This window comes from Procambarus clarkii, chromosome 11, assembly GCF_040958095.1.
Source record: "Procambarus clarkii isolate CNS0578487 chromosome 11, FALCON_Pclarkii_2.0, whole genome shotgun sequence".
In the NCBI taxonomy this organism is placed as follows: domain Eukaryota; kingdom Metazoa; phylum Arthropoda; class Malacostraca; order Decapoda; family Cambaridae; genus Procambarus; species Procambarus clarkii.
Genome location: NC_091160.1, coordinates 2231372 through 2249052, shown reverse-complemented (window position 1 = coordinate 2249052; position 17681 = coordinate 2231372). Strand labels below are relative to the sequence as shown.

At 41.0% G+C, this 17681-nt stretch overlaps 1 protein-coding gene across 1 annotated transcript in view; it reads right to left on the bottom strand.

The window, feature by feature from the left end:
- Nucleotides 1-5194: 5194 nt before the first annotated feature.
- Nucleotides 5195-17681, bottom strand: part of LOC138363499 (putative ammonium transporter 1) — a 28990-nt gene continuing 16503 nt past the window's right edge. Inside the window, exons 2-10 of the mRNA XM_069322848.1 lie at nucleotides 8453-8624; nucleotides 8148-8237; nucleotides 7618-7845; nucleotides 7034-7233; nucleotides 6663-6899; nucleotides 6346-6457; nucleotides 5876-6112; nucleotides 5640-5744; nucleotides 5195-5502 (exon numbers count right to left, since the gene is read on the bottom strand). Coding sequence (XP_069178949.1) covers nucleotides 5195-5502; nucleotides 5640-5744; nucleotides 5876-6112; nucleotides 6346-6457; nucleotides 6663-6899; nucleotides 7034-7233; nucleotides 7618-7845; nucleotides 8148-8237; nucleotides 8453-8624 — 1689 coding nt within the window. The remainder of the gene's footprint in view (nucleotides 5503-5639; nucleotides 5745-5875; nucleotides 6113-6345; nucleotides 6458-6662; nucleotides 6900-7033; nucleotides 7234-7617; nucleotides 7846-8147; nucleotides 8238-8452; nucleotides 8625-17681) is intronic.

The following is a 17681-nucleotide window of genomic DNA, read 5'->3' as shown; positions in this document are numbered from 1 at the left end:
GGTGAAAGAGGGTTGTGACGATCTCTGTCAGGAACCCGTAGGTGCGGGACCGGGACGTCCACCTCCCCGGGGTCGTGCGGCCCAGCTCTGCTTCAGGAGGCTGGGGTCGTTCATACCCTTGCTGGGGGTGGTTCTTCTCCGGCCCCGACCACGGCGGTCTCCGGGTTTGGAGTCCCTGTGCCTTTTTTTTCACCAACTTCGAGGTCATCCCCGGAACTCACAGTTCATGCGACGGCGCTGGAACCAATCGCATTGGCGTTTGCCTTTCCATTGGAGACTTTCAGCGCCGTGGAGAGGGGGACCTGCTGTCTGGGTAACAGCTTCTCCGTATTAGCCTACCCTGGCTTTATGCCCTCGTGAGGCCTCTCCAGACCAACAACCAGAGCGCAACACCATAGTCTTCTGAGACTGATGGATGCCTACTACTACTATATATTGTACCTAATAGCCAGAATGCACTACTTAGTCTACTATGCAAACCCTGGTTTGTCTAATAAGCAGAGGTTTTCCTAAAGATCTTATGAAATAATATAGCTTTCCATTATATTTTATATGATTAAACGTATCTTTAATTTGAAACTAACAGATATACGACCAAAATTACCTAACCTATCATAACCTAAATTAACATAACTAAGAAATATTTCACGTTCTTTATTAATATGATATAGTAATATTAAATTAAGAATATAATATATTATATTAAGAACTGTATTATCTTAATATAATATAGTAATATTATATTAAGAACATAAGAAATGTTCTTATTAGGTTATCCAAACATAAGTCAGTAATTCGTGTACTAAATATTATATAATATTATTTGGAATAAACCAATTTGGAAAGAAATATTTGAAAATAACGAAAATCATTCTGCATTTTAGGCCAAGTAGTGCGGTGCGACATATATATATATTTTCCAAGGAAGGGTGGAGAGAAGAAGTTCTATAGACTCAGACAGCCACCTTTCCCTGATATATTTGGAAAGGGCCATTGATGCCGACTCCGACTCCTTTTTAATGGGAGTAGAGGAGATAGACCTCGAAGTTCCCACTCTGGGCACATAGCCAACATTACTCACCCTTCAACGCTGGATGAGGCTAGGTCCAAGCGTCTGGCCCCCCCCACCCTTGAGCAGAAAAAAACATTGTCTCTTAAATACATATATTTATGTAATTCAACATAATTGATTTGACTCAAAATGTGATATATCTCTTGTGCGACACCACAGGGTTGTTCAACAACGTGGCTACGTATCTTAACAGCAGACGATTTTCAATGGAAAAATGGAGGCCATCCAGTACGAGCCCGATTGTCTGGTGGTGGTGGGCCTCAGGAAGCACACGGGCGCCCCACAGCCCATGGTACAGGTCCCTCAACGTCGCCCTCCTCAATGTTATATGGAAGATTGTCTCTGGTGGATGATGAGTCTGGTGGATGATGATTCTAGTGGATGATGTGTCTGGCGAGTGATGATTTTGGTGGGTGATGTGTCTGGTGGATGATGTGTCTGGTTGGTGATGAGTCTGGTGGATGATGTGTCTGGTGGATGATGATTTTTGGTGGGTGATGTGTCTGGTGGATGATGTGTGGTGAGTGATGTGTCTGGTGGGTGATGAGTCTGGTGGATGATGAGTCTGGTGGATGATGTGTCTGGTAGGTGATGATTCTGGTGGATGATGTGTCTGGTGAGTAATGATTCTGGAGGGTGATGATACTGGTGGATCATGTGTCTGGTGGGTGATGATTCTGGTGGATGATGTGTCTGATGGGTGATGATTCTGGTGGATAATGTGTCTGGTGGGTGATGATACTGGTGGGTGATGATTCTGGTGGATCATGTGTCTGATGGGTGATGATTCTGGTGGATAATGTGTCTGGTAGGTGATGATTCTGGTGTCTGATGGGTGATGATTCTGGTGGATGATGTGTCTGGTGGATCATGTGTCTGGTGGGTGATGATTCTGGTGAATGATGTGTCTGATGGGTGATGATTTTGGTGGATAATGTGTCTGGTGGGTGATGATACTGGTGGATCATGTGTCTGGTGGGTGATGATTCTGGTGGATCATGTGTCTGGTGGATGATGTGTCTGATGGGTGATGATTCTGGTGGATGATGTGTCTGGTGGGTGATGTGTCTGGTGGGTGATGATACTGGTGGATCATGTGTCTGGTGGGTGATGATTCTGGTGGATCATGTGTCTGGTGGGTGATGATTCTGGTGGATGATGTGTCTGGTGGGTGATGTGTCTGGTGGGTGATGATACTGGTGGATCATGTGTGATTCTGGTGGGTGATGATTCTGGTGGATGATGTGTCTGGTGGGTGATGATTCTGGTGGATAATGTGTCTGGTGAATGAGAACTCTGGTGGATGATGTGTCTGGTGGGTGATGATTCTGGTGGATGATGTGTCTGATGGGTGATGATTCTGGCGGATGATGTGTCTGGTGGGTGATGTGTCTGGTGGGTGATGATACTGGTGGATCATGTGTCTGGTGGGTGATGATTCTGGTGGGTGATGATTCTGGTGGATGATGTGTCTGATGGGTGATGATTCTGGTGGATGATGTGTCTGGTGGGTGATGTGTCTGGTAGGTGATGATACTGGTGGATCATGTGTCTGGTGGGTGATGATTCTGGTGGGTGATGATTCTGGTGGATGATGTGTCTGATGGGTGATGTGTCTGGTGGGTGATGATACTGGTGGATCATGTGTGATTCTGGTGGGTGATGATTCTGGTGGATGATGTGTCTGGTGGGTGATGATTCTGGTGGATAATGTGTCTGGTGGGTGATGATTCTGGTGGATGATGTGTCTGGTGGGTGATGTGTCTGGTGGGTGATGATACTGGTGGATCATGTGTGATTCTGGTGGGTGATGATTCTGGTGGATGATGTGTCTGGTGGGTGATGATTCTGGTGGATAATGTGTCTGGTGAATGATGACTCTGGTGGATGATGTGTCTGGTGGGTGATGATTCTGGTGGATGATGTGTCTGATGGGTGATGATTCTGGCGGATGATGTGTCTGGTGGGTGATGTGTCTGGTGGGTGATGATTCTGGTGAATGATGTGTCTGATGGGTGATGATTTTGGTGGATAATGTGTCTGGTGGGTGATGATACTGGTGGATCATGTGTCTGGTGGGTGATGATTCTGGTGGATGATGTGTCTGGTGGATGATGTGTCTGATGGGTGATGATTCTGGTGGATGATGTGTCTGGTGGGTGATGTGTCTGGTGGGTGATGATACTGGTGGATCATGTGTCTGGTGGGTGATGATTCTGGTGGATCATGTGTCTGGTGGGTGATGATTCTGGTGGATGATGTGTCTGGTGGGTGATGTGTCTGGTGGGTGATGATACTGGTGGATCATGTGTGATTCTGGTGGGTGATGATTCTGGTGGATGATGTGTCTGGTGGGTGATGATTCTGGTGGATAATGTGTCTGGTGAATGAGAACTCTGGTGGATGATGTGTCTGGTGGGTGATGATTCTGGTGGATGATGTGTCTGATGGGTGATGATTCTGGCGGATGATGTGTCTGGTGGGTGATGTGTCTGGTGGGTGATGATACTGGTGGATCATGTGTCTGGTGGGTGATGATTCTGGTGGGTGATGATTCTGGTGGATGATGTGTCTGATGGGTGATGATTCTGGTGGATGATGTGTCTGGTGGGTGATGTGTCTGGTAGGTGATGATACTGGTGGATCATGTGTCTGGTGGGTGATGATTCTGGTGGGTGATGATTCTGGTGGATGATGTGTCTGATGGGTGATGTGTCTGGTGGGTGATGATACTGGTGGATCATGTGTGATTCTGGTGGGTGATGATTCTGGTGGATGATGTGTCTGGTGGGTGATGATTCTGGTGGATAATGTGTCTGGTGGGTGATGATTCTGGTGGATGATGTGTCTGGTGGGTGATGTGTCTGGTGGGTGATGATACTGGTGGATCATGTGTGATTCTGGTGGGTGATGATTCTGGTGGATGATGTGTCTGGTGGGTGATGATTCTGGTGGATAATGTGTCTGGTGAATGATGACTCTGGTGGATGATGTGTCTGGTGGGTGATGATTCTGGTGGATGATGTGTCTGATGGGTGATGATTCTGGCGGATGATGTGTCTGGTGGGTGATGTGTCTGGTGGGTGATGATACTGGTGGATCATGTGTCTGGTGGGTGATGATTCTGGTGGGTGATGATTCTGGTGGATGATGTGTCTGATGGGTGATGATTCTGGTGGATGATGTGTCTGGTGGGTGATGTGTCTGGTAGGTGATGATACTGGTGGATCATGTGTCTGGTGGGTGATGATTCTGGTGGGTGATGATTCTGGTGGATGATGTGTCTGATGGGTGATGATTCTGGTGGATGATGTGTCTGGTGGATGATGTCTGGCAGGTGATGTGTCTGGTGGTGATGTCGCCGTTGGGGAAATGTCTTCACTTCATAATTCCTTTTTGTTTTCCTTACTCCTTTCAAACATGTTAAAATCATTTCTTATGTCATCTTACATCCAGTTAGGTAGTAATCCACCGCAAGTCTATAATCTTATGGGCCATCAAATCATCAAGACCAGACAACAGGAAGTAATTATCCGAGAATAGGAAACTTATTGATAGTTAAACACTTGAATACAACCCATTAAGAACAATGCAAATGTAAAAAAATGCACAATTAAAGTGCATTCGCGATGGCAGTTCTTGGAAGACTGTCGGGCGAAGGTATGTGGCTAGGCACATACTTCAAGTCCCTCCATACTTCATACTTCATTCCAGTCCCTACTTTAAGTCGTAAAATATGCTCGCCATCTTTCTCTGTCAACATCCTTCACCTTAACGTAATTCTTGTTAAACCTTTAGTTTATCAGGTTTCTTACTAAGTTCACCGAATAAAAAAATATATATACAAAAATAAATATATTATATTTCATGTAATTAGTGCAGAAAAATAATATAAATTAATTAAGTCAATTTACCGAATCAATACAAGCAAGCTTTAATGTCGAAGAACCAACAGAGAATCTCAGAGTTTTGAGGTTTCATAAGTAATGACAAACACACATACTCTCATAAGTAATGACAAACATACACCCACTTTCATAAGTAATGACAACATACACATACTTTCATAAGTAATGACAACATACAAATACTTTCATAGGTAATGACAAATAAAAGATAATCTTAAAGCTTTGTGGTTTCGTCAAAAGCCTCATTGGTGTAACAATGAGGGTCTTGACCACGTTGATCTCTGGGTTCAACGAGGACTCGCAGATCATGGTCTCCCAGTCGGACTGTGAAGCCAGCTTCAGAGACACTATTGTTGGAGTTCAAGTGGTTAGCTTCGTGGTTGTTGAGGGACACGACGGGCGAGAGGTGGGATGGGACTGGTCCTGCATGACTCCAGTATACAAGGTGTCCAGGGACTGGAGCTGGGTCCTGGGAATTAGTCAAACCAAATTCTTCTGGGGCAGACATGTTGGGTGGAAGATCTGGAAAATAATGGATTAGATGAATAGTGGAAAATGTTGATAACAAAACTGTATGAATTTCTATGATGCATTTCATTAATATCAAATAAATAAACATCACTCACAAAACTTTAAAAGCAACTTAGTTGACAACTTACTTGAATTCCTCTTGTTCTCCTGAGTGTTTACGGATCCATCGTACTGGCTCTCCAGCCAAGCGTCAGCTGGGTAGGCTGGCTCCCCGTGCTTCAAGATGTCCATTCCTGGCGTATAGATATTGTTAGAGATATAGAACATATACAATGTATAATGAATGCGTTCATAACACTAAAAATATAACAATTATCAATTATATAATACAAAAGTGAAAACTTTATGTATTATCTTCACTTGCCTGCAATTTCCATTTCTGGAGGCACCCTCAAGAGGCCGAGCAGCCTGAGGGAACCAAACATAACTAAACAGAGACCACCAGACCAGGCCACTATGGCCAGCGCCCCCACTATATTCCAGGCGAGGACCTCCGCGCTGCCCCCGTACACAATGCCACCATCCTGGAAGAGGGCCACAGCAACCAGCCCCCACAACCCACCTCCCATGTGTACAGCCACAGCATCAAGTGGGTCGTCAACTGTGGAAGAAATATTTATTAACTTTACATCCACAACCTCAACAGTCCCAATATGCACGTACGCTTCCCAATAATATAAAATTTTATAAATATTATTATTTAAGTATATGCCATCTACAGAACATAACGTTAAAGTTAAAATATTTCAAACTCAAGTTAGATAAAACTGGCTACTTGTTGCCTTCTTGAGACAAAGTTAAGAAAACTGAGCGGTGAGAGAAGCAGTGACGTACCCTTCAACTTGGGCAGCAGGGTGTGGATGGCGAGGAACACTGATCCACCCACTGTACCAATGACACTGGCACTCCACGGCCGCACAACGTTGCACCCGGCACTGATTGACACCTGTCATGGAAACATGTCCTTAAGCATTGGATAAACAAACTCAGACATATTGCAAGTAACACCATTTTGATAAGAAATTTGTTATATTATCATAATACTAAGTTAAGTTTAAATCAAACGTCTGTCAATTAAAATTTACAGCGAGCAGAGTCCATCATACTAGCACTAATGGACTCCCGGCCACACAGCGCAGAGCGGTACATACCATGCCAGCGAGAGAACCATTAAGAGCCATTAGGAAGGACCAGGTGGACTCCCTCCCACACAGCACAGAACGGTACACCAAGAGCACAGCGATGCCTCCTGAAGACGCCGAGATCACAGTGTTAAAGACAGCCTTGGCAATGGCTACAGCATCACCCTCGTGGCTGATGGACGCTTGGGACCCTCCGTTGAAGGCCAGGAACCCGAAGAGCAGGATGAAGCCTCCCAAAGCTGCCAGCTGGAAGTTCAAACACAACTTTACACCTCCACCTTGACGTGTAATATTTGCATTAAACATGATAATCCACAAATATTTATATCTTGCTTCATGACTTCAGATAATAATATATTGCCACTGTTCTATGAACATACCGGCACAGAGTGTCCACGTATCTCCTTGCCCTTGGGTCCGAAGCGACCAATTCTGGGCCCAAGAATTACAGCCCCAACAAGAGCTGCCACGCCCCCTGTGAGGTGGACGACGCCAGAGCCACCGAAGTCCTGGTAGTGTTGAGTCTTGAGCCAGCCAACGTCTGACCAGGTCCAGTGTGACACCACCGGGTACACCACAGCTGTACAAACACAAATATTATCATAACTGAGCTGTTACAACACACAAACATGATTAAAACACGGCACACTACAGCTGTACCAACACTGCTGTATTTTATAATGTATCTATTAATTCCGTGGGAAATGTATTATTGTTTGCATTGCCTTTTAAATTTATTGAGAAACACATAAAGTTTAATTATAATGATCAGTGTTAGGCTATTATTGTCTAACAAATTGTCTTTCTCTCAAGATTGCCCTGTTAAGGTTCCTCTCAAATATTATCTAAATTATATAAATAAAGCCAGTGAGTAAAGTTATTTATTCATTGACCACAAAATAGTGTAAAGTATCCTGCTAAATTTGAAACATACTTTACAGAGAGAAAGAGGCTTCACACCCACCTGACAGCACGGTCGTGTAGATGAGATAAGCATTGAAGGCACACCGCTCAGCCATCGACCCCGAGATGATGGTGGAGGCTGTGGTGGCGATGACGAACTGGAAGAACCAGAAGGCCAGGTGCTCGTCCGACAGCCCGTACGACGCCCAGTACTCTGTACCAGAGAAGCTGTTCCCGCCTCCAAACGCCAGCGGGAACCCCACCAGCCAGTACGCTATGCCACCAATGACTGGGGAGAGTAACAGGGCAGATGGTTAGTACAGGGTGGGGACGATTGTGGAATTCATATCATTATTACTACGTGAGGCTTGGTGGGAGGAAGTCGGTTAATTAAATACAGAGAACAATTTAGTATATAACACCAGCAGATGGAAAAGCAAAAGCAGGAAATTACAGGAATACAAGAGTCGGCAAAGTTATATACATTGAGAGCTTACTTTAGCTATGAGATAGGAATAAAAAAATCATGTGCTGGTTTACCAGACATAAGCCAGATACGATAACAAATAACGAAGGTGTTTGATAACTTACAGACATCGAGCATGTTCTTGAGAAGGATGTTGGTGGTGTTCTTGGACCTTACGGAGCCTGCCTCAAGGAATGCGAACCCGGTCTGCAAGACTGAAATATAAACAAATGTTAGTCAAAAGTACAAATTGCATTCCAAATACATTATTCTAAGCATAATAAAACAAAATCTAACACACAGATTATTGTACGTCTATATACAACTATATAAAATACAACTATTTTATTAATATACAAAATGTGAAATAGGTGCCATATATATGTTTAAATACTTGAAAAAGAGAGAAAACACAGATTTTGGTACTTACTGAATATGAGGATGCCGAACACAATGAGGAAGAGGGTGTCCAGGTCCTTCTGCAGAATGTCCAGTTCCCGGACATTGGCGTCGGGTTCTCGCCAGACATTAGTAAACTTACATTGTGTCCGGCATCCATATTTGTTGCTGCCAGCGAGACTTAAAGATCTCTCAAATTGTAGCTTAAAAATTATTAGCAAAATAAATTTCCAGACAAAATTAACACGTCGTAAATTCCTGTGGATGTAATGTGGAGCAAACCAAGCAGCTCCGAGGGTCTCGCCTTCCTGCTGCCAGGGCCTGCAACCTAATATCTAATTTCAGCGACCCTCTGGAGTATATATAGGTGAGCAACCAAGTTGCCGATTGGTACTTTTTGCAGATACGTCACTCTTCCGGGTAATTTGGGATATCGATATTTATGGCAGGTGGCTGCAAGTAATGAATCCCCCAATGGTGAACATTCCAGTTGTAAAGTATGTGAACAAGAGTTGGGACATACTCTCCAACACTAATTTGTGATTGCCCTGTTATCAGTGATTTCAGACCAAATGGTATGAGGTACTCTGATATTTGTAATTATTTCATATACTAAGAAGTGTATGAAGTTGAAGATATTCTTGTGCTGTACCCAGATTTTGCTAGTGGAGGCTAATAGATACCTTACTTTTCATGCTCTCTCCTGATTCCATGTATGACTAGCTGTCCTGTGAGGTGGGGATGTTGGATGAGGGTGTAGCTGGTTTTTTATCTACACTGTGTGGTAGATCAAAAGGGGCTTCTACAGAATAGGGTAGAAGCACATTGTTGTGTATACCTAAGCTTGTTAAAAAGACATTATTTGAGAGGAATTTGATAGAAACTGGTAAAAAAATATATAATATAATATTTCCATGATCAGTGCTTAGCTCTTATAAAAATCATAACGTTAATATTTAGTCAAAGTTAATTTATTTTTGTACTGAGGTAGGTATTTTCTCCCTGATTCCGTGTATGATTAACCATCCTGTGAGATGGGAATATTAGATGAACTTATAGCTAGTTTTTAATCTACAATGTATAATCTTTCATATATAATAGGGTAACAGCACATTGCTGTGTATACCTAAGCTTGTTAATAAAAAAAGGGTAATTTGGCAAGATGTTTAACAAAAAGTTTGTTTCCCGACCCGCCGAGGAATAGTTCGACGCTTGATCCATGTTCCATATTTTAATATCCTAAATATTTAGATACTTTGCATATTTTCTATAATTTTCTCGTTCATATCTAAACAATTAAACTTCCGACATCTATCTTCCTACTTATGACCTTTATTAAGGAATTAGTCACAAGGAGATGGTTTATTGACAATTATTTTAAATCCTACTGAAGTCATAGCTATGATACAAGAGTTGCGCTCAGTGATAGTCAACCTCGTAAATCTGTTGATGTGAAATACTGAGGGTGTGCAAAATACACCTTCATAGTATAATAAGTATATATTAGGTATTTTTCGAATTATCTTCTTATCATGCTAGTTTTGTGTTGCATATGTTCTGTCAATACGCATCTCTTCACCCTAATTCGAAGCTAGAAGATATTTCTGTGGTTGTACACCTGCTCACTGCAGCCGCAACTGTAATAAATGTTATAGGAAAGTGAAGGAAAGACCTAATACATATGTAAGCGTTATAATACTAAATTCTCGGATGAAAGAATTCATCATAGAATTCATCCGAATGTACCTTCCTTCATGAAGGTGGTAAACTGTGGACCACTGTGTCGCACAGTCCACCAGACTGTGCGACACAGTGGTTGCCAGGATCAGGTTGAGTTACCATTACCTGTGGCAGGTGGCTGCAGGTGACAGATCTCCCAATCCTGAGCACTCCAGGTGCAAACTCAGTGAGCAGGAACTGCGGCATGATCTCCCACATTACATCACCGAATGCCCAGTTATTAGACCTTTCAGACCAGTTGGCATGAAGTACCTGGAGCTTTGCAATTACTATATTCACTCTCGTGTTCTTGAAGATATCCTCACAGTGTACCCAAAATTTGCCAGTTCAGGCTACTAAACATATGGCCCTGTATGACTAACCATCCTGCGAGATGGGGACCTTTAGTATCACTGCTGCCTTATTCACTCTTGTGTTGATGATGATATCCTCATAACGAACCCAGAGTCCGCCAGTGCAGACTATTTATCACATGCTTCATAAGAACATAAGAACATAAGAACAAAGGTAACTGCAGAAGGCCTATTGGCCCATACGAGGCAGCTCCTATTCTATAACCACCCAATCCCACTCATATACTTGTCCAACCCGTGCTTGAAACAATCGAGGGACCCCACCTCCACAATGTTACGCGGCAATTGGTTCCACAAATCAACAACCCTGTTACTGAACCAGTATTTACCCAAGTCTTTCCTAAATCTAAACTTATCCAATTTATATCCATTGTTTCGTGTTCTGTCCTGTGTTGATACTTTTAATACCCTATTAATATCCCCCCGGTTATGTCCATTCATCCACTTGTAAACCTCTATCATGTCACCCCTAACTCTTCGCCTTTCCAGTGAATGCAACTTAAGCTTTGTTAATCTTTCTTCATATGAAAGATTTCTAATTTGGGGAATTAACTTAGTCATCCTACGCTGGACACGTTCAAGTGAATTTATATCCATTCTATAATATGGCGACCAAAACTGAACTGCATAATCTAAATGGGGCCTAACTAGAGCAAGATATAGCTTGAGAACCACACCAGGTGTCTTGTTACTAACGCTGCGATTAATAAATCCAAGTGTCCGATTTGCCTTATTACGAACATTTATGCATTGATCCTTTTGTTTTAAATTCTTACTAATCATAACTCCCAGATCCCTTTCGCAATCCGACTTCGCAATCACAACACCATCTAGCTCGTATCTTGTAACTCTATCATCATTACCTAACCTCAGAACTTTACATTTATCAGCATTAAACTGCATCTGCCAATCCTTTGACCATTTCAAAACCCTATCTAGATCAACTTGAAGTGATAGTGAGTCCTCCTCCGAATTAATTTCCCTACCGATTTTCGTATCATCGGCAAATTTGCAAATGTTGCTACTCAAACCTGAATCTAAATCATTTATATATATTATAAACAACAGAGGTCCCAGGACAGAGCCTTGAGGCACTCCACTTACAACATTTTCCCACTCTGACTTGATTCCATTTATACTAACTCTCTGTTTCCTTTGGTATAGCCATGCCCTAATCCAGCTTAATATAGCACCCCCAATACCATGAGACTCTATTTTTTTAATCAGTCTTTCATGTGGCACTGTATCAAAAGCTTTGCTAAAGTCAAGGTATACAACATCGTAATCCTTACCACTATCAACTGCCTCAACAATGCTAGAATAAAAGATAACAAATTTGTTAAACATGAACGGCCATTTATAAAACCATGTTGCGACTCAATTATTAATTTATGTTTTTCAAGATGAAGACGAATTTTATTTGCTATTATAGATTCGAGTAACTTTCCCACAATAGACGTTAGGCTAATTGGTCGATAGTTAGACGCAAGTGATCTATCTCCTTTCTTAAAAACTGGTATCACATTAGCAACTTTCCAAAACTCTGGCACTCTGCCTGACTCTATTGATTTATTAAATATGGTTGACAGTGGGTCACAAAGCTCCTCTTTGCATTCTTTAAGCACCCTAGCAAACACTTCATCCGGCCCTGGGGATTTGTTTGGTTTGAGTTTTACTATTTGTTTAAGAACATCCTCCCTGGTAACTGCTAAACTCGTCAACCTGTCCTCGTCCCCACCCACATAGACTTGTTCGGCTGAAGGCATATTGTTAAGTTCCTCTTTAGTAAATACAGATACAAAATATTTATTAAAAATACTACTCATCTCATCATCACTATCTGTTATTTGACCTGTCTCAGTTTTTAATGGACCTATCCTTTCCCTAGTCTTAGTACGATATAACTGAAAAAACCCTTTAGGATTTGTCTTTGCTTGCCCTGCTATGCGAACTTCATAGTTTCTTTTTGCTTTCCTTATCTCTTTTTTAACATTTCTAACCAGTTGTACGAATTCCTGTTCTAAAGTGACCTCCCCATTTTTAATCCTTTTGTACCAAGCTCTCTTTTTACCTATAAGGTTCTTCAAATTCTTTGTTATCCACTTTGGGTCATTAGTATACGATCTATTCAATTTGTATGGTATACTACGTTCCTGTGCTTTGTTTAGAATATTCTTAAATAAGTTATATATTGAATCCACATCGAAATCCCCATTTAAGTCACCTATCGCTGGGTTCATGTCTCGCTCCAAGACCGGCCCACACCCCATACCCAAGCCTTTCCAATCAATTTGACCCAAAAAATTTCTTAGGCTATTAAAATCAGCTTTTCGAAAATCTGGCACTTTAACAGAATTTTCTCCTACTGGTCTATTCCATTCTATGCTAAATCTGATTTCTTTGTGATCACTGCTCCCTAGCTCACTCCCTATTTCGATGTCATTAATTTGCGTTTCCCTGTTAGTTAACACTAAATCTAAAATATTATTTTCCCGTGTTGGTTCCTTAATGTGTTGCGTAAGAAAGCAATCGTCAATTAATTCTAGAAAATCTTCTGCTTCACTATTCCCTGTTTTGTTCAACCAGTTTATTCCGCTAAAATTAAAGTCACCCATGACATAAATACTGTTAGATCTAGATGCTCTAGATATTTCATCCCATAGATGCTTTGCTTCCATTCTGTCTAAATTTGGTGGCCTATATATTACTCCTATTATAATATTATTAGCTTTTTCGTTTAATTCAATCCAAATAGTTTCTGTGTGTGGCTCTGTTTTGATTCCCTCTTTGAGACTACATTTCAAATTGTCCCTAACATATATGGCTACTCCACCTCCTCGTCTAATATATCTATCTGTGTGAAATAGTTTAAATCCATATATTTGATATTCAGCTAATAGTTCTCTATTTTCTACATTCATCCACGTTTCGGTAAGTGCAATAATATCTATTTTTTCTGTGCAGACAAGAGCATTTAATTCGTTAATTTTATTTCTTAGACTTCTACTGTTAGTGTAATATACCCTAAGTGAATTGTTATTTTGCGGACCTTCTCTTTCCCTGATCGTTTTGCCAATTCCTTTCTCCCACAAACACATACTTTTAATACCTCCTTCCTCCAAATCAATTCCCATACCTCTATCTACTAACAGTTTAAACCCAAACAAACACCTCTAACCACTTCTTCTAGCGAGTTCGCAACAGCAACAACCCCAGCTCTCGATAGATGCACCCCATCACGAGCATACATTTCATTTCTTCCATAGAAGTGTTCCCAGTTGTCTATGAAAGATATTGCATTTGATTTGCAATATCTTTCCAGCCGGCAATTGACACCAAGTGCCCTCGATATCCATTCATTTCCCACTCCCTTTCTTGGAAGAATGCCACATATGATCGGGATTCCTCCCTTGCTCCTAACTAACTCTATGGCTGTTTTATACCTCTGAATCAGTTCCTCACTCCTGACTCGACCAACATCATTTCCTCCCACGCTAATGCAAATAATGGGATTGTTCCCATTACCAGCCATAATATCATTCATGTTGTTTATAATATCACCAATGCCAGCTCCGGGATAGCAAACCCTTAACCTGTTCCCCCTATCTCTAGCACAAAACGTTCTATCCAAATACCTTATCTGGGAATCTCCCACAACTAATGTTTGCTTAGGTACTTCCTTTACTTTCTGAGGGGCCTGCGCTTCCTTTCTCTTCGTTGCTTTCCCTTTTGCGCGATCCACAGTCTCTCCACAGCACTCGTCCTCCAAAACGTCTGTACGACTATCCATCCTGTGTGATGGGGATTTTTTGCATCACGTAGCTAGCTTTTGGTCATACTGTACTCCCCTTCATATAGTCTAGGGTAGCTGCACAAATGCAGATGTACCTAATATATTAATACTGACTGACATAGGCAGAACATTGTTTACATTACCTTCATAAAGAAAATAGGCTAAATCCGAAATTTTGGTATTAAAGCACTTACACATGTATTGGGTCTTTCTTTCACCTAAATTCAACCACTAAGGCATTGTACTAAGTTTCTCCAAATTTTATATTACTATTAAATTAAACTTCTAAATCTAAATCTAGATAATACAGTATATGTTTATAATGATCACGTCTTATGTTATCACCATACTCTCTCTTATTTAAACAATGTTCAGAAATGTTGTGTAAACTAACTCAAGTATAAATATACTCAAGTATAACTAACTCAAGTATTGTTATATTATCATAGCAATATGGAAGTTGTAGTGAAGGACCTGGTGACTCTAGTGGGAGCCCTGAGGACAGAGTTGGACTCTCTGCGGGAGGAGGTGCGTCAGCTTAAAAAACAACGAGAAGTAACGAAGGAGGAGACCAGCAGTAAAGGGACCTCGTCTTGGAGAGTTGCGAAAGACAGGGGCCTTAAGAAGACTTTGATAAAGCCGCCTTCAAACGCCATAGCAACTTCAAATTCATTTGACGTTTTGGAGGACGAGTGCTGTGGAGAGACTGTGGATCGCGCAAAAGGGAAAGCAACGAAGAGAAAGGAAGCGCAGGCCCCTCAGAAAGTAAAGGAAGTACCTAAGCAAACATTAGTTGTGGGAGATTCCCAGATAAGGTATTTGGATAGAACGTTTTGTGCTAGAGATAGGGGAAACAGGTTAAGGGTTTGCTATCCCGGAGCTGGCATTGGTGATATTATAAACAACATGAATGATATTATGGCTGGTAATGGGAACAATCCCATTATTTGCATTAGCGTGGGAGGAAATGATGTTGGTCGAGTCAGGAGTGAGGAACTGATTCAGAGGTATAAAACAGCCATAGAGTTAGTTAGGAGCAAGGGAGGAATTCCGATCATATGTGGCATTCTTCCAAGAAAGGGAGTGGGAAATGAATGGATATCGAGGGCACTTGGTGTCAATTGCCGGCTGGAAAGATATTGCAAATCAAATGCAATATCTTTCATAGACAACTGGGAACACTTCTATGGAAGAAATGAAATGTATGCTCGTGATGGGGTGCATCTATCGAGAGCTGGGGTTGTTGCTGTTGCGAACTCGCTAGAAGAAGTGGTTAGAGGTGTTTGTTTGGGTTTAAACTGTTAGTAGATAGAGGTATGGGAATTGATTTGGAGGAAGGAGGTAATAAAAGTATGTGTTTGTGGGAGAAAGGAATTGGCAAACGATCAGGGAAAGATAAGGTCCGCAAAATAACAATTCACTTAGGGTATATTACACTAACAGTAGAAGTCTAAGAAATAAAATTAACGAATTAAATGCTCTTGTCTGCACAGAAAAAATAGATATTATTGCACTTACCGAAACGTGGATGAATGTAGAAAATAGAGAACTATTAGCTGAATATCAAATATATGGATTTAAACTATTTCACACAGATAGATATATTAGACGAGGAGGTGGAGTAGCCATATATGTTAGGGACAATTTGAAATGTAGTCTCAAAGAGGGAATCAAAACAGAGCCACACACAGAAACTATTTGGATTGAATTAAACGAAAAAGCTAATAATATTATAATAGGAGTAATATATAGGCCACCAAATTTAGACAGAATGGAAGCAAAGCATCTATGGGATGAAATATCTAGAGCATCTAGATCTAACAGTATTTATATCATGGGTGACTTTAATTTTAGCGGAATAAACTGGTTGAACAAAACAGGGAATAGTGAAGCAGAAGATTTTCTAGAATTAATTGACGATTGCTTTCTTACGCAACACATTAAGGAACCAACACGGGAAAATAATATTTTAGATTTAGTGTTAACTAACAGGGAAACGCAAATTAATGACATCGAAATAGGGAGTGAGCTAGGGAGCAGTGATCACAAAGAAATCAGATTTAGCATAGAATGGAATAGACCAGTAGGAGAAAATTCTGTTAAGTGCCAGATTTTCGAAAAGCTGATTTTAATAGCCTAAGAAATTTTTTGGGTCAAATTGATTGGAAAGGCTTGGGTATGGGGTGTGGGCCGGTCTTGGAGCGAGACATGAACCCAGCGATAGGTGACTTAAATGGGGATTTCGATGTGGATTCAATATATAACTTATTTAAGAATATTCTAAACAAAGCACAGGAACGTAGTATACCATACAAATTGAATAGATCGTATACTAATGACCCAAAGTGGATAACAAAGAATTTGAAGAACCTTATAGGTAAAAAGAGAGCTTGGTACAAAAGGATTAAAAATGGGGAGGTCACTTTAGAACAGGAATTCGTACAACTGGTTAGAAATGTTAAAAAAGAGATAAGGAAAGCAAAAAGAAACTATGAAGTTCGCATAGCAGGGCAAGCAAAGACAAATCCTAAAGGGTTTTTTCAGTTATATCGTACTAAGACTAGGGAAAGGATAGGTCCATTAAAAACTGAGACAGGTCAAATAACAGATAGTGATGAAGAGATGAGTAGTATTTTTAATAAATATTTTGTATCTGTATTTACTAAAGAGGAACTTAACAATATGCCTTCAGCCGAACAAGTCTATGTGGGTGGGGACGAGGACAGGTTGACGAGTTTAGCAGTTACCAGGGAGGATGTTCTTAAACAAATAGTAAAACTCAAACCAAACAAATCCCCAGGGCCGGATGAAGTGTTTGCTAGGGTGCTTAAAGAATGCAAAGAGGAGCTTTGTGACCCACTGTCAACCATATTTAATAAATCAATAGAGTCAGGCAGAGTGCCAGAGTTTTGGAAAGTTGCTAATGTGATACCAGTTTTTAAGAAAGGAGATAGATCACTTGCGTCTAACTATCGACCAATTAGCCTAACGTCTATTGTGGGAAAGTTACTCGAATCTATAATAGCAAATAAAATTCGTCTTCATCTTGAAAAACATAAATTAATAATTGAGTCGCAACATGGTTTTATAAATGGCCGTTCATGTTTAACAAATTTGTTATCTTTTTATTCTAGCATTGTTGAGGCAGTTGATAGTGGTAAGGATTGCGATGTTGTATACCTTGACTTTAGCAAAGCTTTTGATACAGTGCCACATGAAAGACTGATTAAAAAAATAGAGTCTCGTGGTATTGGGGGTGCTATATTAAGCTGGATTAGGGCATGGCTATACCAAAGGAAACAGAGAGTTAGTATAAATGGAATCAAGTCAGAGTGGGAAAATGTTGTAAGTGGAGTGCCTCAAGGCTCTGTCCT